Genomic DNA, 25100 nt, shown 5'->3' with positions numbered 1-25100 from the left:
CTTCAGTGAAACTCTAAGGAGCACAGAACACAATCATCTTTCCATGAAGGAATCATTCAAAACTAAAATTCAATGTGCATGAAACTCGTAACATGATTTCAATATTCCTGTAGTTTTAAAAGCTGTGGAAACAGAGTGTAAAAAAGAATTATCATCTAAAAAATAAAGAAAATATATCAGCTCTGGATGTATGGTATATAGCAGTTTTAGTCTTCCAAAATATGTAAATAATTTTTAAAGAAACACAACTTGCCGCAAGTTTTAGTAGCTATTGTTTTAAATTAGATTGCCATTCACTTTATGGTATTTTCACTTTCTTAGAATTTATGCAGTTCTTGCAATTTTTTATGGGATAGGGATTGAAAACCAAGAGATGGTTCATTCTAAAATACACTGCATCAGGGCTGGCACTGTGGCACAGCGGTTTAAAGCCCTAGACTGAAGTGCTGGCATCTCATATGGGCACTGGTTCTAGTCCTGGTTGCTCCTCTTCTGATCCAGCTCTCTGCTATGGCCTGGCATAGCAGTAGAAGATGGCCCAAGTCCTTGGGCCCCTGCACCCAAGTGGGAGACCCGAAAGAAGCTCCTGGCTCCGGATCTGCGCAGCTCAGGCCATGGCAGCCATTTGGGGAGTGAACTAGTAGTGGATGGAAGACCTCTCTTTGTCTCTACCTCTCTCTGTAACTTTTTTTAAAAATTTATTTGACAGAGTTAGACGATGAGAGAGAGAAAGAGAGAGAATGGTCTTCCTTCCTTTGGTTCACCCCCCAAATGGCAGCTACAGCCGGAGCTACACTGATCTGAAGCCAGGAGCCAGGAAATTCTTCCTGGTCTCCCACGTGGGTACAGGTACCCAAGCTTTTGGGCCATCCTCCACTGCCCTCCTGGGCCACATCAGAGAGCTGCACTGGAAGAGGAGCAATCGGGACTAGAACTGGCGCCCATATGGGATGCCGGCGCCACAGGTGGAGGATTAACCAAGTGAGCCATGGCGCTGCCCCCTCTCCCCCCGTAACTCTTTGAAATAAAATACATTGCATCTATCATTTTGGATTCAATCTTTTAGATTGACTTTAAAACTCCTTGTATATAAAAATATTCTTTTCACGTCTACCATCTAATCATACACCATCCACAAATAGGAAAAAATTTTCATCGACCTAAATTGTTAGTATTTACAGTATTTCATAAAGCTTTTGCCTTAAGCAAAACTGCAGCAACATTCATGTTTCTTTTGCTTTGATACTAGAAAGATTTTTTAAAAAACAGGTACTTTGTGTCATTTTATACAAAGAAATAAAGCCCATGGCCTAATTATCATTACTCATGCTCCTGCACTACAATGTTCAGTGGTAGCAGCACGCAGTAGAGATCAAGTTTGATGACTGTTTGCTGGGAGATTCTCAGAGAGAACACATTGCTGCTCACATTGGGAATATGGTCATGTGAGGACACAGATGTTGCCACTTTGCATTCTATCATTGTGGGCTTTTCTATTCTTTAAGGAAATCATTGTTTTCTGTGGGTCTAACTTGACAAATAAACAGCCTCATTTTCTTGTTTGTCAGTGGGCAAATAGATGACATCCACAGTAAATATTACAAACCCGAGTCCCCAAGGAATAAATTAGTAATATTTGCTGTGGAAATTGATTCCACTTTAACAATAATCAGTCAAGAATAATAGATGAAAGACTTGCTACATAACCATCACTATTGAGGGAATTCTAGGAAATAAATATATTCATGGAGTAAAAATTCCTGAGGGTAAGAGGAGCAGAATTCATAGAAATCTTCTAGTCAAGATATCCTCAGAATGCATAACTCCCTTCTATTTGCCTTTCAAACATTTTTGTTTTTAAACCAGGTTTTTCATTAATCCTCTAAGCCCCAGCACCTACAGCATACTACCAATGAAATGCACCCACCTGCTGAATGAGCAAATAGATGATTTTATTAACATACACCTCTACCTCCAGAGCTTGACCCTTGAGCCTATATACCTACACTAGAAATGCCTTGGATATTTATTTATATAATTACATTGAGTAGAAATTATTTTTCTATACGTGATTGTAGACTCTTGTGATTAGATATGTGTTTAGTTTTCATTAGGCGTGTACTATAGTTTGGGTATCATTAATACATTTTATAATGATGGGTCTAGTAGAGATCACCACATTCTGTACACAGAGCACAGAAGAAAAACATTCAAAAGTGGACTTCTTCCCTGTGCTAAGTGCTAGGGGACTGCTGATCACCTAGAGATGGGGAAATAAGTCTCCCCTTATTCCTGAAATAGCACATGCGTGGGAAGGCTCTGCTTAGATATAAAGAAAATGAAGTCCCAAAGAAAATATAAAAGGGTGAGGGAAACAAGCAATTCATTAGTCATAGATATATTTTATTAGCTTTTTAAAATTCATTTCTCAAGCAACCCCAATGTGTTGACATTGAGAGCCTGCTCTGATAGGTCACTTTCATGCAGTCACACCCCCATTTCAGCAGGTATCTGGGAGGCCCATGTTGATAACCTTAAGCCATTTCCTCAGAGCTTTACATATATATACTGTTAGGTTTTTTTCAGGATTGCAAACCAGTCATTATTGGTTTGACATACAATATCTCACTTTGTTTCCATTTTGCATTGCTTTATTTTCTCAAGCATCTGCAAAATTCTTGTCTACCCTTATATGTTGGCACTAAAATACACATTTCTCATCCTGTTCCTTCTACAGACTGAATGGAGCAACCAAAGCCAGAAGCTCGTTAGGTCAACAGAAAGCTGAGCACCACCCTGGTGGAGTCATTCTGTATTCCTCAAAGGGGCTGAACTGGGCCACACACTTTTAAATTACAGCAATAGTAATAATCAATGGTAAATCTGAAAAGATGAAATCTCAATGTCACCATTTGTTAATCACATATTGACCTATAGTTTCCTAAAGTGTGCTCCTGCAGGCACCTGCATTGGAACCATCCGGTACATGTTCTGAACTGGAATCTTGGAACCTGCAGGTTGATGTTCTGACATGCAGATGATGACCAGGCTATCTTAACTGATTAAGTTTTATGTATGTGGCAGTTTGTGAACCACTATGAGACACTTTGAGGACTTCCCGTGTTACTAGCATCATTTCTATGAAGGCATACATTCTAATTTTAAATCAGCTAGTCTTTTTGCTGTGTCATTCAGCATTGCCTCTATAAATTCTGTATACTTGGGAATTAAGTAATATATATTAGAAAGCTTTCTCGGAAAGTTGTGTTATTTAATAAAGTTATTTCTAAAAAATCTATTTTTAAGATGAAATTTATTTTATTTATTTGAAAGACAGAGTTACACAGAGAGCGAGCTTCCATCTACTAGTTCACTCACCAAATGGCCCCAGCAGCTGGTGCTGGGCCAGGCCAAACCAGGAGCTTCATCCAGGTTTTCCCACATGGATACAAGGCCCCAAGGACTTGGGCCATCTTCTACTGCTTTACCAGGCACATTAGCAGGGAGCAGGATTGGAAGTAGAGCAGCCAGGACTCAAACCTGTCCCCATATAGAATGCCAGCATTGCAGGTGGCAGATTAACTCATTTGGCCACAATGCCAGCTCCATAAATATCTACTTTCACACATGCTGATGCCCTTGACCCCATTTCTTCATCTTTGTCTCAAATGCAATGGGAAAATGAAAACTGCTGCCCTTCAGAACAGAAAAATTCTATCTATACTCTAGTTAAGGCAGCCTTATACTTGACCCCCCAGGATAAATGCACTTTATTGTCACACAATAGTCATGTAGTGGAACAATAATCGTACTGGATAGTGTATGGGCAAACCCAGGGAGCCCAAAGTCAAATGGAGCATTTTTGATTACCTAATCTCTCCCTTCTTCTGTTGTTTGCTATCTAAAACATCATAGCTCACCTCTTGATGAGTAGTCACATCGGAGTATCAGGACTCCATGACCACCAACCCCAGACTCGATGGAGCTCTCCCAGTTCCTTCAAAAACACTTTCAAATGTCTCATCCTTTCCAGGCCTCTAGTTCAGGAGCTGCAAACACTAATGTGTCCAGGCCCCGCAGAATAGATAGGTAAAGAAACAAAGATAGCCTGCCCAGGTAGTGCCTTCCTTTACAAAACAGAGTGGCTGTCACTGCAGCCAAGCTGAAGGCGGCACATCCCTCTTGAATGCCTTCAGATCATTCCAAACATACACAAATGCACACGCATGCACACCCACCTGTGCTGTCCCAAAAAGCAAGAAGAGCAATGTTCTATAGTTTGTACGTTCCAGCTATCTTAAGATTTTTATTTGAAAGAGACAGAGAAGTCTTCCATCCACTGGTTCACTCCCCAAATGACCACAATGGCCAGAGCTAAGCTAATCCGAAGCCAGGTGCCAAGAGCCTCTTCCAGGTCTCCCATGTAGGTACAGGGGTCCAATGACTTGAGCCATCTTCCACTGCTTCCCCAGACCATAGCAGAGAGCCAGATCAGAAATGGAGCAGCCAGGACTCGAACTGGCACCCATATGGGATGCCGGCGGTGCTGCAGGCTGGGGTTTTAACTTCTGTGCCACCGTGCCAGCCCCTAGTTTGCTTTCTTAACTCGAATCTTCAGCACCCTCACTTGGACTACCGCAATGGTTTTTAAGATTGCCACTAATCTCCTTCAGCTAATTCTGTCACAAGTGTAACCCTTTGGAAGCTAAACATCACCAACTTATTTCTTTGCTTGGAGAACAGCACTAACCAAGCATAGCCGTCACTCGAGAAGAGTAGTTTAGAGAAGCCAGTATTGTGGCATAGTGGGTTAAGATGTCACCTGCGAAGCTGGCATCCCATATGAACACTGTTCTGTGTCCCCTACTAATGTGCCTGGGAAGGCAGCAGAAGATAGCAGAAGGGCTCTGGGCCCTGCACCTGCAAGGGAGATCTTGATGAAACTCCTGGTTCTGGCCTAGCCCAGCACTGGTGTGTGGTCATGGGGGGAGTAAACCAGTGTATGGTGGAGAATCTCTCTCCCTTTCTCCCCCTCTCCTCCATCTCTGCCTTTCAAATATTTTAAAAGAATATTTTAGGAAGGCAAAACAAGTGGAAGTGGCCATGGGTCTCCAGCAGACAAAGTAATTGTGGATGGTGGGACACTCTAGACTGGGCTTTCACCCACCCTTTGATGGGGGCTAGAAATCAAGAGTCAGGCGGGCTCTAGTTCCATGATGGCCAAGTAGAATCTGCGCCCTCCCTCGCTCTATTTGTGATGTGTTTTTTCCATTCTCTAATGTGGCTGAGGACAACTTGCCGCTGCTGTTTATTACCAGCATTTGTCTTGTTCTCCTGAGACCCAGCATGCTTTCTGCTCTCTACCCAAAGTTCTTCTTTTATATCCTATCAAAGGGCACTTGAATTTGGATAGCCTCAAAGTACATTTGTTACCTATTCCTCTAAAAATAGAAAAATCGAATGTTTCGTATTTGTCTTTTGCCCAAAAGTCTTCTTAAAATTAGTTTTACATAATTTACTCTTTGCAAATGTTTCTCAATTGTTTTTCCTTTCCATGTAGTGGCCGTAGGTAGGACAATGACATTCTTGCTAGGTCATAATCAATTACATCCTATGCATTGAGGTTTTCCGTCATGGGAATCGAATGAACTCCGGATGCTGCAATTAGTATTAGATGGAAATTCGCTGAAGTGCCATACTTGCTTCCTTATTACTGTAGATTCATGGTATCTTTGCCAAGATAAAAAGAACAGGGTGACTTTCAACTTGGATGAGGTATGCAATTGATTTGTACTATGGAGGGAAACCACAGGAAAAGATCATGAAAAAAAGAAGTATTTTTAAAGCATGGAAATAGGGCCAGTGCTGTGGTGTAGTAGGCTAAGCCTCTGCCTGTGCCATAGGCATCCCACGGGCAACAGTTCGAATCCCAGTTGCTCTACATTGATCCAGTTCCCTGGTAATGGCAAGGAAAAGCAGCAGAAGATGGCACAAATGCTTGGGCCCCTGCACCTTGTGGGAGACCTGGAAGAAGCTCCTGGCTCCTGGCTTTGGATTGGCCCAGCTCTGGCTATTGCAGCCATATGGGAGTAAACCAGTGGATGGAAGACTTCCGTCTCTCCCTCTGTCTATACTTTTGCCTCTCAAACAAAACTTTTATAACAAAGCATGGAAATAAAGCTTTAAAATGTATGTTTGACAACTATTATTTAGCATTTCATAAATATACACAAAAAATCTGGCCAGAATATTTGAATACATGTATGTATAACTTAAGCACAATGCATAATTCCAATGAAAAACACACACACATACAGAATTATATGGGTATGTGTATATATTCAAGAATTTGGTATATTTGTACACCAAAATCATGCATATAGTATCATAGGTTCCTAGAGTACTCATACATTAAATATCATAGGTCAAGAATGGAAGAATTTTCAATTTTTTTTTTTTTTTTTTGCAGAGTTGACAGTGAGAGAGAGAGACAGAGAGAAAGGTCTTCCTTTGCCATTGGTTCACCCTCCAATGGCCGTCGCAGCCGGCGCACCACGCTGATCCGATAGCAGGAGCCAGGTACTTATCCTGGTCTCCATTGGGGTGCAGGGCCCAAGCACTTGGGCCATCCTCCACTGCACTCCCTTGCCACAGCAGAGAGCTGACCTGGAAGAGGGGCAACCGGGACAGAATCCGGCACCCCGACCGGGACTAGAACCTGGTGTGCCGGCACCGCTAGGTGGAGGATTAGCCTAGTGAGCCGCGGTGCTGGCCAGAATTTTCAATTTTAAAGAGCATCTTGAGATAATCGGTTGAACTTGGAATCTTGCTTAGTTATAGCTTTGTCTTCCCTGTCCCCAGATGGGCAGTCCTCAGCTGAGGTGCTTGGTTCACCTGTAGGGGATGTTGGTGACCAGTGACTGTTAACTACAGCAGATTTTAATTCTATGCACCTACAGGAAAAGGACTGGGGGAGGGGGAAAAGGGGGTGTTAAAAAGACCTGGATACATAGTGAATGATTTTCTCAGGACGAGCACGTACAGGTGTTATTGAGAGACTGGATGAGTGCCAGGGACAAGCAAAGAATTCATACAACGATTTGTGAGCGTTAATTACTGGTGAGGTATATTCCCTTGTGTCTGCGACTATCATGGAAGAATATTAAGAAACTGGGGAATAGAAGGTACTACAATGAAAAGCCAGAGACATTCCATTTGAATTCTCCAACGAGTAATAAACAGAAGAGTAAATATCAACAAGAAAATACCACTGCTCCATTATGTTTTCACAGAGTTATAGATCCCACAATAAGGCATATGATTAATGGTAGAATGAGGCAGGGGGCTTGGACATCTTCCTCTGGGTGCCCTTGAGAAATTGAGGACAGATAGCAACACATATAAGGACACATGATAAGGGGTTCTGGGTGGCACAGAGAAGGGAAGGCAAGACCACCTTTGCAGAAGAGGCCCATGAACATACTGCTGAAAGGTATGACTATAATACCAGAAAACTCTCCATCTAGAGGATATAAGATTTTGTGGGCCTTGGAAATGCTTATTGAAGAATACTTAACATTGCACCTTATTTTCCCTGAATCAAAGAGCAGCTAATCCCCAAATATACATTTATCCTACATTGGCTGCTAGGTGAATTGAGGGTTTCTGGGTTGCTACATCAGTAAAGGGCTATTTTCAAACCTCTATAAAAATTTAACTTAATGGTAGAGGAGTTGGGAAAATCAAGTATAGTAATCCCTCGATTTCCACAGGGCGCTGGTTCGAGAGCCCCCTCAGATATAAAAACCCAGAAAATTCCCAGGTGCTTCTATAAAGTAGCCTAAGAATTGCATATCATCTACATATATCCTCCCACATACTTTAAAATCATCTCCCTGTTTCTTTTATTATTATTATTTGATAATGAAAATGCCATGGAAATAGTTCTTAAGCTATGCCGGTCAGGGAATAATGAAAAGAAGTCTGTACATAATCTATCCAGGTGCAATTTTAAAAAATGTTTGATCCACTGTTGGTTGAATTCAGGGGCTTGGAACCAATTGATCTGGGGGACTAGTCACATTTTATTTTACTCAGTGTTAGCTTTAGTGCTGGGTAGTCCATTTCATAATTTTCATCAGCTTTTCCTCATCACCATGGTTAAAAGCTGCCACCATCTCCCCCATGGACCACCGCATCCACTCCTGCTGTATGCTTGTTGATTATTGGAATGTCAACTTCAGAATCGCCAGAAGGAGAAGAATGGTCCTAGACCCTTGCACCAGACCCATGGGGCTGAAATACCAAGAGGTTCATCCAAGAAATCTGCATTTTTTTTTCCTGGCACTCCACATGATTCTTTTTTTTTTTTTTTTTTTTTTTTTTTTTTGACAGGCAGAGTGGACAGTGAGAGAGAGAGACAGAGAGAAAGATCTTCCTTTGCCGTTGGTTCACCCTCCAATGGCCGCCGCGGCCGGCGCGCAGCGGCCGGCGCACCACGCTGATCCGATGGCAGGAGCCAGGTGCCTCTCCTGGTCTCCCATGTGGGTGCAGGGCCCAAGGACTTGGGCCATCCTCCACTGCACTCCTGGGCCACAGCAGAGAGCTGGCCTGGAAGAGGGGCAACCAGGACAGAATCCAGCGCCCCGACCAGGACTAGACCCCGGTGTGCTGGCACCGCTAGGTGGAGGATTAGCCCATTGAGCCGTGGCACCAGCCTCCACATGATTCTTATGGGCCCTAATATTTGCAAATCCCTGTAGCAGTGCATTTTTTTTGGTTCATTTAACACATCAACATGAAAGGAGGTTATTTTCTTCCCCAATTGTACACCTGATTAAGAGACTCCGATGAGATATTAACTCCAGAACCCCAGGACTGACTCATTCCCCAGGCACTGTGTCTGGGTAATAGGAACATTTACAGCACTATTAGGAAAAGAATATTTGCATAAGTGTATGCCTATGATAACACACACTAATGAATCTTTCTACATTTTATATAAAATCTATATCCCCTCATTCAGAAAAACCTATCAGACTGAAACCAGCATTTCCAACTCAAGATTAATTCAATGCCCTCAAGGGAAATCCTGTAGCTTTGCAGATGTGAAGGCAGACCCCAGGGACCTGGAACTCGTGAGGCAGGCTTTGCATGTGGCTCCAGGGTGCAGGTGGAGCCCAGGACTCCCCCATGCTGCCATCATCTCCTTCCCCCTTCCCCTCTCACAACACAAACACAACAGTGCTCTGTCGCTCCCCGTCTTCGTGGAGGAACAACACAGGACCCTGCGCTGTTCTTTTGTCTGCTCGGCCCTCCCCGGGTTTGCTGCTGGTTCTTCCCGGGTTGGCTACTGTCCCTTCCACCTCCGTGGAAGGGCGGTTCCCCCTAGCCACTTTTCCCACTTCCACGGGGGAGCGGCACACCGCCGGCCGGCTCTCTCGGGGGCTGCACAGGTGTTCCTTCAGAGAGATGTTCCTGGTGCATGTTGTCTCTCTCCTCCTTTATAGTCCTCTTCCACCAATCCCAACTCTGCTACCCACACGCCAAGTACGCTGCTCTCCTCCAATCAGAGTCAGCTCCTGCTGCTTATTGGTTGAACTGGAGGCAGCTGTATAGAAGCTGTTTCCTCCTCTCCCAGCGCCATATTGTGGGAGAGCAGATGCATAGAATAAGTCTTAATTCCAGTAACTTAGTGTAGTCCGAGTTGCTGCCAGTTGCTCCCCACAGTGCTCTTTGTTGCAGTACAGAGCATGAGTGACACTTTGCTTTCCTTCCATGTTTTCCTTTAGTGTTTAGAATTTACCTTCCAGACCTTGATTTTTAATGGAGAATTTTCTTAGTCTCTCAAAGTCACTCGTTGTTTGGAAAAGTTAAAAATTTTTTTTGACAGGCAGAGTTAGACAGTGAGAGAGAGAGAGACAGAAAGAAAGGTCTTCCTTCTGTTGGTTCACCCTCCAAATGGCTGCTATGGCCAGCACACTGTGTCGATCTGAAGCCAGGAGCCAGGTGCTTCCTCCTGGTCTCCCATGGGGTGCAGGCCCAAGCACTTGGGCCATCCTCCACTGCCTTCCCAGGCCACAGCAGAGAGCTGGACTGGAAGAGGAGCAACCAGGACAGAATCCGGTGCCCCCTCCGGGACTAGAACCCGGGGCGCCGGTGCCGCAGGCGGAGGATTAGCCTAGTGAGCCACGGCGCAGGCCTTGAAAAATAAAATATTAACTGTTCTTCTGTCAGCACTATAAGTAGTGTAGAGTTTAAAAAAAAATCATCTTTTTTAACACGTCACTTTAACTGTCTAATTCTTGAACGAAAATATTTGCTGGTTTCTGTTGTGACCTGGCAGCCTGAATTCCACCTTCAAGCAGACAGTCTCCATCTGACATTAAATCTCTCTGGAATACCTTAATTAGCATGTTATAATCATTTTGACCACAAAGGAAATCACTACTGACATTCTGTGCAAAAGCATCCACAGGGAATGAGCAACTTCTGTGAGAGATATGATTATTTATTCACATCAGTCAAAATGATAATCTTTGCACCCCCAGAATGGAATTATCTGACACTTTGAGTATCTTCATTTGCCTAGCAACAGATTATGAGAACTACTTCATGGACCACAGACAGAGGAATCACAGCTGTGATAGTCATTCGATAGATTTGACTTTGAAAGATCTGGTTGTTTTGTTGCCTACATTCTATATCTACAGGCCCTCAAAGAAATCAGCCCCATAGCAGACACCACTTTATGCTACAAAAACATTAAGATTTTCTTTAAAGTGGCTGTAAATGTAAAACAGAGGACTTCGTTTCCCAGGCTTAAATCTTTCTCAGCTTCTTTTCTTTAGATGTGAGCCTGCCTGGAGTTGTCATTTAAAAAACAAACAAACAAACAAAACATTCAACTTGGGGCCAGTGGGTTAAAGTCCCAACCTGCAGTGCTGGTATCCCACATGGGTGCCAGTTCGAGTCCCAGCTGCTCTACTTCCCATCCAACTCCCTGCTAATAAGCCTGGGAGAGCAGTAAATGATGGCCCAAGTGTTTGGGACTCTGCTCCTAAGTGGGAGACCTGGAAGCAGCTCTTGGTTCCTGGCTTAGGCCTGGCCCAGTCTGGTCATTTGGGGAATGAACAAACAGATGAAAGATCTTTGTCTCTACCTCTCTCTGTAACTCTGCCTTTCAAATAAACAAATAATAAATAAAATAAATCTTTTAAAAAATATTCAACTTAGTTCAAAACTTCATACTTGGGTTAACCATGTTTGTCAGGGCTTTTGCAATTTAAAGTGCAAATATTAAGTGTAATGAAGTTCAAGAACATTAAACACCCATTACGTGATATCAAAGTCCCCCTAACAAATATATTTTGTGTCACTTATTTAAAAGTCTCCAAATGAAACACATTAGGTTTCAAATTATGCTTCTTAATAATTGCCCTGAAATAAAGTTGACTCCCTTGGTAACAATTCCCTAAAGGTTTTCATTACATCATCACACGCTTCTAACTTCTTGTGAGAACAGGTGCCAGACCATCCTATGAGAAATGTCTGGCACATAGAAGCAGCATAGTAAAGCAGTTAAAATGTAAGCTAATGAGTCACACTAAGTGTGCTCAAGCTTCCTCCTTTCTATCTATCACCTAAGACACATTGGCAGATTGTAAACTCTGCATGCATTCTCATTTTAATTGTTTGCTTTATAGAAGATGGCTATTGGGAGGATCAATGAGCTGATTCATGGAAAGTGCACAGCATAGTGCTAGCAGCATGTTCTATACAAGTATTGGCACCTACTATTGTCATATGAATATGCTATTATGATTAATAGTCACAATTGTTTTGTATTCTTTGTTATTTTAGAAGACACCCAGTCACTAATTATGGAGTAAGTGAAAATGGAAAAACATTCTTTGTACTGAAATATTTGAAGTTAAAATTTCATCTCAATGAAAGAAACAGAACATTTTGTGGAATACTCACAAAGACTCAAAATCACTTTCCTTTGACCTCTAAGTTCTTTTGCCACACAATGGTGAGGGATTGTTAGGGCCTGGCCTGGGCAGAAGAGATGCCCCAGGGTAAGGGCTGGGCAGAGGGATCTGTCTCTCAGCTGGAGCTAGGCACACAGAGCATCTCTTACCAGACCCCAAGTCAAAAGGGGAAAACCAAGATCTCTTGGAGAGACTGGAGTTAGCAACAGAGATCCGAGAAGCCAAACAGGAAAATCAGGGAGGCCAGAAGAGAAAACAAGGCAGCAGGAAGTAAGCCTGAATTTTGCCCGAGACTCATGCTGGGCAGACGCAGCCAATTCCCACAGCCGGTTTCCCGAGACCTCCTTTAAGTCACTGGGATTCCCACAGGGCAGTTAGCACCTGCCTTGCTTCTATCCCCGCTGCGCTGTATCAGCTGTACTGAAGACAACCAATATTTTATTCTAGGCAGACACATCCTCAAAATGATGGACCTACTTTTAAAAGCAAATAACATATAACCTCATGACAATAAGTGAAATGTGTTGCTGCAGAAGCCAAAAGATAAATCTTTGAATTTCCCCTGGCATCAACTGTCGTGCAGAGTCCACTGTGGTAAAATCACCAACAGAAAAACACTAAGAAGCTATGGCAGTTACTGTACCTGATCATTCTAGTCCTCTCAAGGATTACTCCGGTGGTAGTGGTGGGGAACAGAGATAAACCAAAATGCCCAATCGACGAAAGTGACTTGTATCTGAAATAAGCCATCTCTAGAAAATGATGCTGGATCTATATCGGATTTTTAATCACAAAGACCTTGCAAGTTTCAGCTGGATCTTGTTCACCACGCCATGCATATTCATCTTGAACAACAGGACACAATCTGTATCATGTCAGACCCAGTTCTGTTGCAGGGACACCCTTCAGGGGAAAGATAAGGCGAGGGCCCTTGGGCTGTTTCAGCTCACCAGAAGGGAATCTGCCCCTGGCCTTCTCTCTGTGATAGGATTTCCCAGGCTTGCTGAAGAAAATAGATCACATTTCTTGGGAATTACCCCAGAGAAGGAATATATGCAGGGACTTCAAACAGCTTGTGGAAAATGGAATTAAGAGACAAGTTTATGTTGGTGCAGACTTTAAGTTCATGCATAATTTTTATACAATATGCACTTTCCCTGTCCTTTTTGAAGATGCCTTGTGCATATATATATATATATATACATTTATATACCTGCATGCATTCTTATATATGTATGCATAACCATATATCTATGTGTAGGATTTTATTGTTGATACATAATAATCACCAAGTTTTAAAGAATTTATGGAAAGATGACATTCAAACCCACTTAAGAGTATATTTCAAGGCATTAAGACTGCATCAATAAGCACTCCAAAAATAGTGGAAAGAAATACCTTTATCTAAGTCATCCTTGCTTGGACCTGTAGTAGAAATTAACTCTAAATTATAATGTATGGTTACAGATGTTTGAATAAGAACTATTTGTAAATAGAACATATTCCAGAAAAGATCATATGGGTAGAGAAGTGCTGGGTTTCTAATAAGCATTAACACAAAACAGAGTTACTGAGATTTGCATAAGATATTCTTTTCAATGTTACAGTTATTTCTCCAGTAGAATATCTACACATATGAATTCTTATATTTAAATCCTATTACCTTTTGCATTTTTTTTTTAGAATTCTCAGTGTCTCATTTACAAAAAATTTTAGATTCTGTCTACAAGTAAGGTCACTTGGCATATATGGAATCTGAAAAAGTACATCTCATAGACCCAGAGAGGAGAAAGCTAAACACTAAACCCCCATAAATATGCACAGATATTACTTGTCAATTAAGAACAAATGGACAAAGAAGAAAATGTGTGTAAATTTTTGGCAATAAATTATCTAAGTGCATTTATATATAAAAACAAAACCTATATTAACATGAATTCTTTCAAAACTGATCAGTTTTCTGCAAAATGGGTTGTTTTAAAAAATACAATCAATATGCAATTGAAGACATACTACTGCTGCTCTTCTAGATATGCTCATGCTAGCAAACAGTGATGAGTAAGGAACACATAGCTCCTGTGGCATTTATTAATGACCAAACTCCACGGAGAGTGTGGCAGAAGCCACAAACACAGAACTTTCTGGATCTGGCTACCACCATCACTACATAAGCAACAGTGAAGGAAGGGCCAGTATTTTTGGCAGGTACTTACTGATGGGTAGAGGTAACCTTCTCCATTCATGGCTATATACAACCCTGTCTTCACTCCCTGGATGGCAACGACACGCAGTCCCACAGGGATGAGGTTAAACAGTGCTGGAATGAGAAGCACAGGCGGTCATGAGGAAGCAAAGCACTGCCAGAACTGTTTCTCTCCCACCGACTTTGTTTAAGCAACTTCCTCTGTGTTGTTACTTTCTGGGACGTTCCCATTAAATAACTTTTATTTCTCTTAATAATTACATTTCTACTATGGATACAATCAGCACTTCATCTGCCATTTGTCAGTCTTCTTGGCAGTCTTGCCTGCAGCATCCTGAAGAGCTGTGGGATTAGAAAAGAGCTCCAAGCCTGGAATCAGGATTCAAGTGTCCGCTCGGACACCAGCAGACACCAAATAAAATCAGCTGAAGATTCTCAAGTATGGAATTTAAAACGTCCAAGTCCAATGTTTACTCTCACAATTCAGGCCAAAAGAATGGTTTTTCATTGCGGTATAGTGTGGGCCAGAACTTAAAAAGGTAATTCCAAAACTCAATTACTCTTGCAGAACCAACATGACACACCAGCAATGCCAAGGAAATATGTGCACCTGCTGATGGGTTAAATTTAGAAAGAGCTAATCAAACGAAATGACATGCAAATTTTAGAGGGATCATTTTCTTTATTAGCAGTTTATAAAATGATGAATAAAAATTAAAAGGGAAAATGTTCAATTTTATCCACTTAATAGGTAAGAACTCATTAATGTTTGTTTTGTTCCTTACCTTGTTGATACATTTAAGAAGTATTTTTATGTGTTTTTCACATAGTGCAGATAGCAATGTTTATCATTGAATTTTAAGTCTTTAATATCTCTTTCACACATTTCCCTGCTAGAGTTCCATGTAGCCTACTTAATGAATCTTACAGAACCACTCTGAGTGAACTGCTTAATGATTTTGGAGACATAAAAAAGATACTAATTTCCCATAGTGAGGTTCCCTGCTGCCCCAATTCCTTTTTTTTTTTTTTTTTTTTTTTTTTTTTTGACAGGCAGAGTGGACAGTGAGAGAGAGAGAGACAGAGAGAAAGGTCTTCCTTTGCTGTTGGTTCACCCTCCAATGGCCGCCACGGCCGGTGCACCACGCTGATCCGATGGCAGGAGCCAGGTACTTATCCTGGTCTCCCATGGGGTGCAGGGCCCAAGCACTTGGGCCATCCTCCACTGCACTTCCCTGGCCACAGCAGAGAGCTGGCCTGGAAGAGGGGCAACCGGGAGAGAATCCAGCACCCTGACCTGGACTAGAACCCGGTGTGCCGGCGCCGCAAGGCGGAGAATTAGCCTAGTGAGCTGCGGCGCCGGCCCCAATTCCTTCTTAACTAACAGGCCTAAGCCAAAACTGGCACTGAAATATTCAAGTAAATGTATGAAGGAAATACCAACTTTAGATCTGCTCATATTCCACCTAAGACATATCATTTGGAAAATACAGGCAATCCCATCACATTTTGAGGGTCCACTAATTTCATAATTAAAATTCGACTTTCTAAATTAGTTCCACTTAATTCAAGGAAATATTTTTTCATGATAGTGTGGGAAAAGTTACATCTTTTCTCCAGTGATTATATTACTCTTTCAAAGTCTCAAGATCTTTGAACTATGGAAATGAAAGGAAAACAGCAGACCGTTGTGTTTGATAATTATCCCTAGAAAAATTGGGTTTTCTTCTCTAGGATTCTGAGAGATTACAAGACTCTCATGTAAGACTGAGGCTCATTTTTGCTCATTTCTATTACTTATTATTAGATGTGAGTGTGGAGTGGTAGAGTACCATAGAGGTCCTGTAACTTTGGGACTTTCTGTGCTTCTTCTCTGTGGAACAAGGCCATATTTACTTCTGTCTAGAATGCCTAGACTGTACCCACTTCCTCACTTTTTTTTATGGTCACCATAGGGTAATTCTTGATTTGTGCACAAATTTGGGGAGAAAACCTAACAATATGCCTGTCCATGCTGTACTGTTTTCAACTAACCAATTCAAATAGAATTATCCTAACCTTTGTACACTGCTAATACTATCTGTAGGCATCACACAATTGGTACAGGCTACATAGTATAATCTAGAAGACAAGTGCTTCATGAACTGACCAAAATAATGTGATGTAGAAAATAGAAATATTCTAGAAGATGGTGTAAAATGAACACACTTCAAAAAATTAACATACAGGTTTTTATTTCTCTTCGAACTTTGGTTGGGACTTGGATTGTGAAACACCAGTCAGTAAAATTTACAGAGCAATCATAAGAAGTGAGTCTGTATAACCCCTGTAGTGTGGGGGACTGTGCAGAGCTGAACAGGATGGATCTATGGTGCCACTCAGAGCCACAGACAACCACACTAATGAGGTCATCGTTGTATTTTCTTCTGCCGTCTGTTAACTTTAGAGCAGTGTCACAAAGCCTGGGAGAGAGTAAATGATGAAGACATTTGTGAGAGTAGGGATTCCACAGAACACTCGTGTTCTCCATGTGGCAGTGATTTTCAATATTAAAACTCCCTGTATTCAGAAAGTACGATGGCCAGGTCGAACCCCAGTCCAATTAAATCAAGATCTTTGAGAGTGGGTATAGGGGTTAAAAAATGTTTTTACAGTTCCTCTTAGGAGCCTAACATGCTCAGATGACAAACACCATCTTAATGCTTACAGGTGCTGGTCCCTGGGGAGGGGAGGTGACAAGTTTTACAATATCAGGCAGAGAATTTCTGGGATGAAAGGGATCTTTTTCTTGAAGTCTTAACAATGCCATGGTCATTGGCTTATTGGTGCCTGTACTGTCATGTACAGTGACACCAAAATAATGTTTGAGAGCATGGACAAATCCATGGCGTATCCAAAACCAACTAGGGGGAAGATCAAACTTCTCCCTATTAAACTCCGGTAGCTTATGATAATGCTGACATTCAGGAAAATGTTCAAGGAATCCTCAATGTGTATAGTGATGAAATCATGAGGGGCCACTTCTGTTTGTGACAGATCTTTCTAGACATGTGGTCATCTATGAGAAACTGTCAAGTTGTGATAGTTTGTTATCAATGTTTTCTGGCTATTTTTCCTTCCCTGAGGGGTGTAGGTGTTAGGCTGGAAACCCTGGGAGGACAGAGCCCTGCATGAAGGTTCTTTGGCCTTTGGCCTCCTTTATTATTATTAATTCTTCTTTATCTTTCTTACTTGAGAGGAAAAGGAGGGAAAAGAGGGGGTAAAGAGAAGAGAGGGACAGACATGAGAGCGAGAGCTCCCACTTGCTTTTTGACTCCTCAAATGTCTCCAACAGCCTCCAGCTAGGACTGAAGCTGGGAGCCAAGAACCAATCCAGGTCTCCCATGTGGCTGGCAGGGATCAGTAGCTTGGGCCATCACTGCCACCTCCCAGGGTGCACAAAGGCAGGAAGCTGGATTCAGGAGCAAGGTATGTAACCTCGGCACTCTGATGGGGGATGCAGACATTCCAAACAGTATCCAAACCATGAGGCCAAGCACCACACTTCTGTAAGACAGTTTTTCTTTTCCTCAATTCATCTACAAGTTTTGACAAACACAGCCTCATAAGCATGTGTTCAGTTTTCCCTTGTTCTAAATAATTCCTCATTCTAACAAAAACTGGTGATTAGGAAATGGGTTGAAAGCAAATCATGAATATTTGAAGGTTCAAGCATCCATTTTGTCTTTTGTTGATTTGTAGAGTAGTTTCTGAGTTTTAGAATTTAATTTTTTCTGAGTTTTAGGATTTTTAATTTTTCCAATTTATGGATGACTCAATTTCGGCCTATCTTGAGCAAATTTAGCCTGGCAGTTAAGACACTCGCATGTCATATTAGACTGTTTGCAGTCAACTCCTGGCTCTGGTTTCTGACTTCAGCTTCCTGCTAATGCGGATCCTGGAAGGCAGCAGTGACGGCTCAAGTAACTGGGTTCCTGCCACTCATGTAGAAGACCTGGGTTGAGTGCCTGCTTCCCAGTATGACTGGGCCTAATCTCGGTGTACAAGCATTTAGGGAACAAACCTGCCTATGGATGCATTCATATTTCTCTCTCTCTCTCTCTCGCTCGCTGTGTGTGTGTGTGTGTGTGTGTGTGTGTCTGCCTCTCAAACATTTTTTAAAAAGTTTAAAACTTGAAACATGTTTGTGAAGTACCACATCATTCTCTTCCCCAAACCAAAAGTGCTATGCTCTACCTAGGAGCTTTACATTCACTTGTACTTAGAGGATTCCTTCTTGAGAAAAATGGCTAAAGCTTAAGTGTAATCTAAGTGTAGAAGATCAGCATTTCTAAAGCACACTCAAACTCTTTTCAATGCTTACAATTTTCCTATGATCCATAATGCTATAATCAACCAGAGACAAAATTATATTAAAACTCATCTTAAAGGTGGCATTTTACAATTTTAAAAGGTTTTGGTACACAAAAGAAGAGTTAATTAGTAATTTCCATTGCTTTTATCAATCTACTATAATCCTTCCAAAATGTATTAAATTTAAGTGATATAATTCATATAGTCTTTTGAGAACAGAATCTTTATCTCGACCTCTTTACATCTTGGCAAGTGTTGAAATAGTAATGAAACTAACCTGATAGCTTTCAGGGCACACACAATGCCATGTGATGTATCAGAAAGGAAGCTGTGGGCCAGCTCTTTGCATAGGGAATTACGACTCTGGAGTGGGGCACTAGGATTTGGTTCCAATTTGCTTTTATGCCAAGACTCCTGTCCTGTGCCATTCCCAGGACTGACCTCACCAGCACTGGGAGGCCACAGGGGATTTCCTGAGCTACCTAAAATGTCCAGTACAGGTACAGGAGAGGGAGAGTCCCAGATGCTCAAGTGTCTTTTAGTATCTCAGCTTCTAGTATATTGTTTACTATTATTCCCATAATCAGTCCTGACTGTGTGGAGGCACAGAGCTTCTACACCTGCACTCCCATGATTTAGAACATACATTACTGCTTTACTCAACTCCAAAGCAATATGCTTTAAAAAGACTATTTATTTGATGTGGTCTTGATGCTCATTGTTAAAGGTTATCAATTAGCATGATATGAGCAAATATCAAGTAAATAAACAGCTAAAACCCAGGCCAAACACTCATGAAGCATTTGTTGAAGGAAATGAATTTGCTAAGCCATCTAATGAAGCATTATCCTCATACAGTTGGAGTGGTTTCCTTTCTTGACAGCTTTTGCCATCATTTGGTTGCCACCAGTCTCTAGGCTGATAGATCTGAGTGTCATAGCTCACTGACTGATCAGAACTACAGAGCGTCAGTTCCTGGGCTGTTAAACTCTGGACACTGAAAGACAGAGAGCACTACAGATGTCAGAGCTTAGGAACCTTTAAGGTCCCGGACCCTCAGAACTGCAACACACAACAGAAATGCCCTTTGTCAGAGGATGGGTACAGAATAAGACAGGAGAAGAAAATGGGCAGATAGTTTTATATTACATCAAACTATAAGAAATTGCCTTCTTTTGTAGGTCAAATTGGTCAAGATACTTTTTAAAGGTCCAGCCTAATCAGAAAATCAACAAGGAAGCATGCCTGACATAGGTCTTAACAAAAACAAGACTCGTCTTTCTTCCATGTGTCCAAATAGGTTTACCTTCTTTTTTCCTAATTCAAAACAGAAGATGAAGTACAAATAAACCAAGGAGTAAATATGGCTGGAAAGATGTTAAAACTAAAAGGGTGGGTATCATAGACAGGAAGAAATTTAAAAGGAGGAAAAATGTAGATCAACAAAATTAAAAAGAAACTGAAGTGGGTCTAAGGCTGGTCTCGCAGTTAAGACACCACTCGAGGTGCACACATCCCCTATCTCAGAGCTGTGTTGGAGTCTCAGCTCTGCTCCTGATACCTGCTTATTGCTAATGTGGACCTTAGAGGGAGCAGGTGCCAATTCAAATTTTTGGGTTACTGTTATCCACACGGGAGACCTGGACTGAGTTCCTGGCTCTAGAGCATTAGGTGAGTAACCAGAAGAACCAGAGGATGCGAACATGTGTACGTGTGTCTGTGTCCGTTTTACCCTGTCTCAAAAAAAAAAAAAAAAAAATTAAAGACCAAAAAAGTAAACACAACGGGAAAATATCAATCCTTTACATAATATCAAATGCAAATAATACTTTGTATCATTAACTGCTCTGAAAATTAGTGTTACTGAAAATTTGGTTGCTAGCATTTAAAACAGCAAGTGGCTATAATTGTTTATATGTATTCAAATCTTCCTTTCGTTTCTTAAAGTGATGTCCTACTTCTGAATACATATTAAAGGTGTAGAAGTGTTTCTATCTACCCCGAATCACTAGCAATATAACCGAGGATTAAATATGCCTAATAGAAGTAGATTTTGCTTTTCAGTAACTCTTCTGAGCAGAGATAATTTGTCTATTTTAGAATAATTATGCTATGGTAGATGTCAGTAAGGAGGGTCACCAGTCAGAAAATACAAATAAACAGCAGAAAGAAGATATATATGAATAGAAGATGTGGAGTTTATACTTAAGAAAAATACAGACATGATTTTTTTGACAGGTAGTGTTAAACAGCGAGAGAGAGGCAGAGAGAAAGGTCTTCCTTCCATTGGTTCACCCCCCAAATGGCTGCCACAGACGGTGCGCTGCGCCGATCTGAAGCCAGGAGCCAGGCGCCTCCTCTTGGTCTCCCATGCGGGTGCAGGGCCCAAGCACTTGGGCCATCCTCCAGTGCCTTCCTGGGCCACAGCAGAGGGCTGGACTGGAAGAGGAGCAACCAGGACAGAATCTGGCGCCCCAACCAGGACTAGAACCCGGGGTGCCGGCACCGCAGGTGGAGGATTAGCCTGTAAACCGTGGCACCGGCCCAGACCTGATCTTTTTTTTTTTTTTTTTAAAAGTAAATAACCTTCTTGTTCTACCTATAGGAAACATCTTTTTCTTGTTAAATGCAAGGAATTTTTAAAATTATGTTTCTATTACTTGAGACAACTTAATCCTGTAGTTCTTGAATTTCTGCAAGTATTATTCAGAATCTATTGGCTTATAAAATTAATACTTCCAAGGTAAACATGTAATAAGTTTTCATCTGAATATAGTAGCATACTTGATTTCTAAGATTAAAATAAATTTTCCAACTATTTAAAAAATAAAACATTAACTTATAATTATCTTAAAAAATGTTTCTTGTTTCTCCGTTACTCTTTTCATGAATGTGGTTGAAGAACAACTGCCAATGCCATGTTAGTGACCCAACATAAGCAAAGGTTTGCTGTGGTATCTGAAAAGGTCATTTATGTAGCAGTGTGGTCAGGGATGTCCTGTGGTTGCACTTACTGGAATTGGTGCTGTCATCCTTGGTTCCGTCGAGAGCTCCATCGGGGTGCATTTGCAAGTAGTAGCCTTGCCTGCAATATAACCTGGTCACTATGCCCTTGAGCTGGGGATCTGAAAGGCAAACACAGCCATCGTAAGCCTCACAGTGTATCCAGAGACAGTCTCTACTACATTACTTTTTCTTTGTCAGAAAAGGACATTTTGCAGACATGACATTTTATGTGGCTCAGGTCCCTCTTGTGTTTTTATTGAGCTTGGAGGATACCAACTAGGGACAGTAAGGAATATGTGGTCACCAGCTACAAAAAATAGATCATCTTGGGGCCAGTCCTGTGGCATAGCAGGTAAAGCTGCTGCCTGTAGTGCTGGCATCCCATATGGACACCAGTTCGAGTCCCAGCTGCTCCACTTTTGATCTAACTCTCTGCTATTTCCAGGGAAAGCAGTAGAAGATGGCCCAAATACTTGGGCCCCTGAACCCACATGGGAGACCCAGATGAAGCTCCTGGCTCCTGGCTTTGGATCGGTGCAGCTCCAGCCAATACAGACATTTAGGGAGTGAACCAGCAGATGGAAGATTTCTCTCTGCTCTATTTCTCTCTACTTCTCAACTCTGACTTTCAAATAAATAAATCTTTATAAAAAAGCACCATTTTATGAAACAGATATTCATGTATATATACTTATTAAACCTATCACACTAAGCTATTTGTTTCACCATTAAACTGTAAAATAATTAATGTGCATTGATATTACAAAGGATGACAGAATAGGAGTTTGCAAAACTCTTGAAACTTGATTTCCATCAAAGGCTGTTTAAAATGGAGTTCTCCTTTTACTTAAATTGACAAGTACCCCGAAATTGTGAAAAATCTAAGTTTTTAGATTCATAACAACATTTGAATATTCTAGTTTTAGAAAAGCACCAATTTGGCAACTATGCCCTGGACATCTGCAGGGTCCTCCTAACTCCCCTGGAAGCATCCAAGATGCCTGGACGTGATCCACAGGGAAAAATGCAGTTCCAGGCTTTGGAACTCAGGGAACAGAGATTTACAGCCAGACTCAATCTAAGGCAATAATCGGGACAGATGACAAATTTAGCAGATAAACCTATTAATTTTAATACCTAAAAAGGACAGAGAAAGTATGTAATATAGAATCTGACTCTTGGACAACAGGCATGAGGTAGCAGGCAGTGGAAGTTCATTCTAACACAAAGGAAGTCATGCGGCAATAGATTTTCACTGGATGAGACAGAAGAGAACCACTCCAGTAAGCTAGTGCTTCACAAAGAGCCAGTTGTCCTTCTTGGAAATATGCATCGACATGTAGGTTCTTCTAAGGCCATCTCCATCTCAGGACTGGATCTGAGGTGGGACATGGTAATTCTCACTATGGCAACTGGCTTCTCTCCTCAGGAACTGAATGGGACATGCAAATATGATTATACTGGCAAACCAGTACGAGTTTGCACTGAATGATGAAACCAGTATCCTGGAATCAACAGGAAAATCATAGACTTGCAAACAGGTGGACCCAAAACATACCAATGCAAAACTAAGAAAAAGCTGTAGAAAAAAACAACTATCCTACGATAATTAGAAATGAAAAAGCAATCTAAAATCGCTTTCTAAGCTCACCGTAAAATTAAAAGTTTGAAAAACGACACCACTGTACACAGATTGCTTCATAGATGATATTTCAATGGGGGGGACCTTCTGGAAAATAATGCATGAATATCACAGCATCAGAAGACTTATTCCTAGATGTTTGAACTTCTTCTATGAAATTGATGAATGTGACAGAAAAAAATGATTTAAAGAAAATATGCTCCAACATTGTTAGAGTGACTAACATATCAGCTTGTAGAGGTTTTTAAAAGACTTGGAGTTTGAAATGAAATGCCTAAGCTATTATTAGAATCATTTTATTATCATCTTTACTCTTTGGTATAAAGATTTCAGAATCAGTTAATTCTAACATGGGTATTGTTATAAAAAAAATTTACCACTGATCCTTATTTTGTGTGTATCTGGGAAGACTTGGATTATTAACCCTCTTTAAGACATGAGACCCTCTTAGTTCTGCTGGAACTCATTTATGCTCTTCATTGAACACAAGTGAGTAGAAGAGGAAAAAGTAGAAGGGAAAATGCCTTAATTGCTGGGAAAACATACAGAATTCCTGAAACTGACAATTTTCTGTCATGTTGTAGCATCACTTATGTGTAAGTTGCCCTACTCTTTAGGTCCTGGGTCTTGTGGAGCTGAATTTCCTAGAACAGCAAGACTGTAAAAAGGCGCAGACCCACTCCCCGGCCCCCACACTCACACAGAGCCCTCCAACAGGCTTCCGGTCTGACCAACAGTAACAAGGAAACAACAGTTTATGATTTTGAACTCTTAATGACAAGTAGACAAAAACCAAGTTGATTTTGGTTTATCCAATTTCACAATATTTGCTTTTTATTTTCAGAAATCATAAATACTGCTTGTGTTCTCCTTGGGTGCCAGGCACTATTCTAAGAACATTCCATGACTAGCTCACTGAATCCTCACCTCAAGCCTAAGTAATAGGAAGCCCACTTTGAAGAAGAAGAAACGGAGATGCAGGATAATTCATTTAACATAGGGGGCATGGTTATGAAGTACAAAGCTAAGGTTTAAAGAGGAGCACTCAGGTGGGCTTGTAGCACAGGGAGTTAACGTGCTGCTTGGGACGCCTGCATTGCATCCTGTCAGAGCACCATGACCCCGCATCCTCTTCCATTAGCTTCCTGCTAATGCACTGGGAGGTAGCAGGTGATGGCCCAAGTACTTGAGTTACTGCCACCCACGTAGGTGGCCCTGGGTGGAGTTGCTGGCTCCTGGCTGCAGCCTAGCCCAGCCCCTGCTGTTGTGGGCTTTTGGGAAGTGAACCAGAAGACTGATGATCTCTCTTCCCAGCTACCCCCACCTCCATGACACCTCTCCCGCCCCATCTGGGCCCTTTAAATAAATAAATGTTGAAAATGTTAAAATAAGATGAGCACTCAGCTCTGGATCCTATTCACTTAACTTCTACATTATGCAGCCTCTATAAATAGAATAAATGAAACATCTTAAAATTTTAAGGTCAAATGCGAACCAATCTGTTTAAAAGGCAATATTTCACAATTGCGCACAGCTGTGTAAACCCAAATCCTTCATATTCAGAGCTGAGTCTTGGAAATAGAGCACAAACGCAAACAATAGAAAAGATCCAAGTTCTGGGAAACCTCTTCTAAGAGCCAGTCTACACTGCCATTGGCCACATGTCCGACAACTCTCTGTATGAAACCCTTACCAAAAATCAGTTTCAGCACCATGAATTTAAAACTTTCCCCAGCACCATTTATACCTGAATTCTCCTATCTCTACCACTTCGGCCAAAGGATGTTTCGCCTCCTTAATATTTCTGTTAACAGTATCAGTCCACTCAGGGCAACACAATGGCTGTCTTTTTATCCCCCCTGGTAAGCTGCCCAGTTCCCATAGATGCTTCTTTAAAATGTCC

The 25100-nt window shown here is 41.5% G+C and overlaps 1 protein-coding gene across 3 annotated transcripts in view; it reads right to left on the bottom strand.

The window, feature by feature from the left end:
* The window catches only part of FGF14 (fibroblast growth factor 14), a 712599-nt gene that overhangs the window by 145939 nt on the left and 541560 nt on the right, over window positions 1-25100 (bottom strand). For all 3 annotated transcript variants that reach the window (XM_008260154.4, XM_051850463.2, XM_002713014.5), the window contains exons 2-3: window positions 21564-21674; window positions 14207-14310 (exon numbers count right to left, since the gene is read on the bottom strand). In XM_008260154.4, the coding sequence (XP_008258376.1) occupies window positions 14207-14310; window positions 21564-21674 (215 nt within the window). The remainder of the gene's footprint in view (window positions 1-14206; window positions 14311-21563; window positions 21675-25100) is intronic.

This window comes from Oryctolagus cuniculus, chromosome 9 (genome assembly GCF_964237555.1).
Source record: "Oryctolagus cuniculus chromosome 9, mOryCun1.1, whole genome shotgun sequence".
NCBI lineage: Eukaryota > Metazoa > Chordata > Mammalia > Lagomorpha > Leporidae > Oryctolagus > Oryctolagus cuniculus.
This window is presented reverse-complemented; position numbering and strand designations above follow the sequence as displayed.